The sequence below is a fragment of the Kryptolebias marmoratus genome, linkage group LG20 (assembly GCF_001649575.2).
Source record: "Kryptolebias marmoratus isolate JLee-2015 linkage group LG20, ASM164957v2, whole genome shotgun sequence".
NCBI lineage: Eukaryota > Metazoa > Chordata > Actinopteri > Cyprinodontiformes > Rivulidae > Kryptolebias > Kryptolebias marmoratus.
Window position 1 is genome coordinate 1,835,486 of NC_051449.1, and position 5,090 is coordinate 1,840,575.

The window sequence follows — 5,090 nt, forward strand, 5'->3', positions numbered from 1 at the left end:
CCCCCCTCGTATCAAAACATATCTCACGCTTTTTGATGGTTAATATTGTAAAAACACAATATTGTTTTCAAAAAATAGCCTAAATGTGTAAAAGCCAGAATCTTTGCTACGTTTACTTGTCCTGTTTCTGTTCACCACAGACTGACGTTTGTTCCCTTCCTGACAGACCTCAACAAGAATCTGACTGGAGGAAGATCCGGTCCGTGCCTCTAAGCTCTGCTCTGGACTTCAGTTTTGTCCTCCAGGGGGCGCTACATGTTGTAGGCCACGTAGATGGGGTCCAGCTGGTCGGCCAGGAAGCCATCTCGTAGGTGCATGCGCTGCTTCTCGCCGCGGGAGTTGATGGGGATGACGCCGATGTCGACCACGACCACCACGCCGACGATCAGGTAGTGCTCCTCCAGGACCACGTTGGTGACCAGAGGGACCAGATCCAGGGCCTCCTGCTCGGACCCGTCCAACTCCACCACGACCACCAGCAGGTTGGTCCACGTGAACACGGCGCTGAAACACCACAGGTCAGTTTAGTCGTACACTCTGCTCTGAAGACGACGAGAGAGCAGCTGTTTACATCTGGATCAGATACAAAACTTAATATCTAGATGCTTTGGAGGGGGGGTTGGTCCAGAACCTGCCGCTCCTGCAGATCAGGGTGTCAGACTCCAGGCCTCGAGGCTCCGCTGTCCTGGGAGTTTTAGGTTTCTCTGCTCCAAAACACCTGATTCAAACAGTTTGATTACCATGGCAACAAGTCATCCGTTTAAAGCAGGAGGAACAGTCACTAATGGCTGTTTCAGGGTTTCTCTCTGCGGCTCTGATTGGTTTGCACCCAGAGACAAGCTGTCTGACTCACCTGGGCAACAAAAAACAGTTTAATCCAGATGTAAACAGATGTTGCTCTCTTTCCAGTCCTTTAAAGGGGAGTGGACGTGTTTCTCAGTTTGGTTTGTTACAACCTCAGACTTTCTGTCTTTCTGGAACAAATATCTTACCTGTTGGAGATAACGGCTAACCTTAGCAGGACCAAAGAAGATTTCTGCCGTCTTAAAACAACTTTCATGCAAACACTGGTTATAAATCTCTAATCACAGACCACGGTCATGGCAGCTAGCTGTAGCACCTCTGTCAGAGTTTATAAAACAGTGTTTACATGAACTTTTTAAGGCGACAGCAATCCAGTCAGATTTAAACACTTTCTGTAAAGATATTACAAACTTCTTTAATCTTTAATTTAAGGTGAGTTTTCTTTGGAAGCAGGAACTGAAGTCAAACCTCATTTATAATTGTGTTTTAGGATTCAACTCAGATTCATGTGGCAAGCTGTTTGTGTTTATTTAAAAACACGTTCTTGCTTAAAATATTTACATTAGTTAAGGTTTTCTGGCCTTACTAGTCAGTAAACTAGTCAACATGAAGTTTCTGATGATTACTTGTTGGAATAAATACACAAACAGCTTGCCATAAAGTTTGGGAGGCCCAGATAAATTTCATGTTTTGTGTTTCTGCTCCTCACCACTCTGTGATGCTCTTGTGCGTCCTGATGACGGAGGTCTCGATGTCGATTGGGTGGTACCTCATCCCCCGCAGCTCCATGGCTTCCTCCAGAGCGCCGACCACATACAGAGCATCGTGCCGCTCTGCAGAAAACACACACACACACACTGTTTTCTGCCTGTTCTCCAGGAACCAATAAATCCTCAGAAATGACTTCAACTGGTTTGTCGGCTCTTTATTTGTGTCCTTCCCTCACCTCCGCTGGCGTCTGTGAGCTCGGTCCTGCGGAGGAAGCCCAGGTACCCGGTTCGAGCCCAAACTGTCTGCGTGTCCCCGAAGCTGAGTCTGGAGCTGAAATGGTCCGACTGAAGCATTTCGTCTCCGTAGACGGTGAAGTAACCGCTGGCGTTGTGGCTGCTGTGCACCCAGATCTACGGATCAGAGCAAGAACTCGTTATTCTGCCGCCTAAAACGATGGTGTGAAAGCTTCAGTCTGAGTTTATTCATTCATGAGGGAGTCTCCAACAGAAAACAGCCCTGAACCTAAAGAGTTCTCCTGTAGAATAAACTCTAAACATGGAGGAGAAAACTGCTTCAAACACTCAGAATTTTGAGTCTCCAACAGCTGCAGCTCAGCTCTTTACAGACGTTTGGCGCCAACAAACCTCCCCCAGGTGCGACTCTCCCATCGGTCCTTTGGTCTCTGGGTTGGCGATGATGATTCTGACGCCGGGCAGGATCTGCTCATCGAAGGAATAAAGCAAACTTAGATTACTGCCACACTGATAAAGGATGATTCTTTAAACAATAAACTCACCTTCCCAGACTCCATCAGGGGCAGGCTGTGTGGAGATCCCCTCTCCACGAGTCGGACCCTGAACACAGAAGTTAGGGTCAAAGTAAATATCATTAAATTCCTTTGATAGATTTAATTAAACAAGAAAATGAACCCAGTTTAAAAAAATGCAGAATTATGGTTTATAACCTGCGTAAGATTAGTCGTTTTTAAAGTCAACCATCAGAAACGAGTCGAAGCTAAAAACATTTAAACCTGAAGTTGACTTTAAGCTGAATTTAGACCACAGAGACAGAATTTGGTTGGTCTCTGTTTGTCAGGACACGTTTCAGTTTCCCCTCACAGGAGACCTGAAGGCATCAAATCTGGTTTAATAAGTTTCTATTTGTGCTGAAAGTCAGACTAAAAATGTGAAAAGTTTTCAGACGAGCTGTGAGGCTGACAGCTGAAATCCAGTCTGAGAAACTTTCAGCTTCTCATTAAGAAAAGAAAAACTTTATTTATTCTCTCAAACTTCACCACAGGTGGAGTTTCAAAACTGCCTCTGAACAATCCCCAGTAAATGAAACAGTTATGAATAAACAATCTGAATTTTATATCCCTAATAAATAAGAGATAAACCTCCTAATTCCTGGAATAACTCGCCCCTGAAACGACCTCAGAGACTCCGTTAAATCAGCTGCTGAGCTCAACCTGAAGGTTCAAAAAGGACGAAGATGATTTGCTTCTCATCCGAGGAGTTTCCTTAATTCAGACCAGAAAGTTAAAGTTTTAAACCAACAGGAACCGAAGTCCAGCTGCCTTTTTAAAACTCGACCTTTAGGATCTAACATCTGAGAACGGGGAAAAATAATCCTGAATTTCACAGGAGTTTAGGAGTGAAAGTAATGTTTAACGTCAGCTTTTTGGGACTTTGAATATTTCTTCAAAGAAAGAAGAATTTAATTGTTGACTAAATGCTGTGAAGTCTCCAGCTGGACGATCCGGGACAGGACGGCGGATTATTCAGTCAGACTCACCTGTCGTGTCGCAGCGCCCTCATGTCAACGAACACCGTGGTGGGGTCGGGTCCCGATGTGCCCTGAGGAGAAAACAACAACAACAACAGAGTCACAAACACAAACAAACCGCCTGGACAAGTTCCCACTCCATATTTATTTAAAACAATAAAAAGCTGAAACTGTTGACGTGCAAACAAAAAGCAAATAAACCTTTTTAAATAAAACAAGGAAAATATGAGTGAACACATCCAAATACAGTTAAAATGATATTTTCTTAAAAAATAAAAGCTACAAAAAGGCTTGATCTGACGTCTTCTGTTTATATTTTACTAACAGAAGGACTTAAATTCGGCTCCCAACTTCACTCTTTCTCCTTCACCACCCTCCATTATCTGTGGAAACCGAGCGCAGAGCCCACCACCGGACCACCGAGCCGTGGACGGACTGACCCACACACAGCCAACACGTCAAACTCATCTCTCTGCTTACAGCTCGGCTCCAAACTTTTATGTTTTTGTATAAAAACAAACGTAAAACAATATTTTAAATGTTCAGACCAGAAACATTTGTTTTAATCATCCGATCTGTTAATTATTCAGCCGTTCCTAAACGTTTCTGCCACCGACCTACAAAATAAAAGCTGCAGAGCCTCCTGACCAAGAGCCTCGTCAAACTTTAGACCATTTTATAAGCATTTCAGATCATTTTAACAGTTAAGGCAATTATTTAAAAACTATTTAATTTCCAAAGATCTTCAGGATTCACCACCTGCTGTTTCACGACCTTAAACTTTGGGAACCACAGATCAGATAAAGAATTATTTCTTCTTTCATAGAAAAGTTTAACAGAATTTCTGTGTTTCTGAGTTGAATTTGCTCCTTTTTTGGTTGTTGTGAAGAAGTTAAGTGCAGTTAATTCAAATAATGAGGCGTAACGCAGCTTCTTACAGAGACGGGAGGTGGAAAGTTTTACTCCTTCCAGATGTATTTTTAATTAAATAATTTCTCTTCTGTGTTATGTCACATCCTGTGAGATTATCAGAGTAAGAGTCAGGATCCTGAATGTTGCTGTTTAATAAGAGTTCCTGTGTAAGTTGGAATTTGTGACTTGCAGAATAAGTTTGATGATTTTTGAAGAATTTACCATGAATTCTTTGACTTAGTTTGATAATGTTGCGTACTGTAGCTTCTTATTCCTACAAACTTTACACTTCTTGTACAATTTATCCACCAAAGCGTATCTGTCTTCCTCTCTGCAGGACTCATCATCCAAACCCTCATTGACTCCCACCGAGCTGAGCTTAGACTGAAGTTCTCGCTTCAGGATTTTTGTTTTAAATACAACTTGAAGTTTTCACAAAGCAACTGTTTGAGGCTAAATTTTGAGGTGCTGTCAGGGAGTAAGACACGCAGTTACCATGGTGACCAGCTTTAATGTTTTATTTTGACCTCGGTTCTCGTCTCACACGGGTTCAAGCGTCGAAACGTCGGCATTTTGTCAGAACAGATTCCTACAAAATAAAAGCCCTGAATTTCAAACGTTTTCAGGAAGCTCAGAATTAAACCGTTAGTGACGTCTGCAGCGAACTTCAGTACCGAAGTTCATCCGTGCATCAGATGCAGGTTAATCACACAGAGCTGAAGAGCTGCAGCCCCACGAGAAGAAAGCGTGCTTCTCATCCCCCCCCCCCGCGAGCAAAACAATCATTCAGCTTCTGAGAGGAGACGAGGAGACAGGAGACGAGGAGAGAGGACAGAGGACAGAGGAGACAGGAGAGAGGAGACGAGGAGACGAGGAGA

At 43.3% G+C, this 5,090-nt stretch overlaps 1 protein-coding gene across 5 annotated transcripts in view; it reads right to left on the bottom strand.

Annotated features, from left to right (window-relative positions):
- Window positions 1-249: 249 nt before the first annotated feature.
- Window positions 250-5,090, bottom strand: part of LOC108243836 (disco-interacting protein 2 homolog C) — a 152,732-nt gene continuing 147,891 nt past the window's right edge. For 3 of the 5 annotated variants that reach the window (XM_017429523.3, XM_017429524.2, XM_025008910.2), the window contains 6 exons: window positions 3,310-3,371; window positions 2,312-2,369; window positions 2,160-2,234; window positions 1,751-1,925; window positions 1,514-1,637; window positions 252-504 (listed from right to left, as the gene is read on the bottom strand). In XM_017429523.3, coding sequence (XP_017285012.1) covers window positions 252-504; window positions 1,514-1,637; window positions 1,751-1,925; window positions 2,160-2,234; window positions 2,312-2,369; window positions 3,310-3,371 — 747 coding nt within the window. Of the gene's footprint in view, window positions 505-1,513; window positions 1,638-1,750; window positions 1,926-2,159; window positions 2,235-2,311; window positions 2,370-3,309; window positions 3,372-5,090 lie in introns of all 5 variants that reach the window. The other 2 variants (XM_025008909.2, XM_025008908.2) reach the window with 1 other exon arrangement.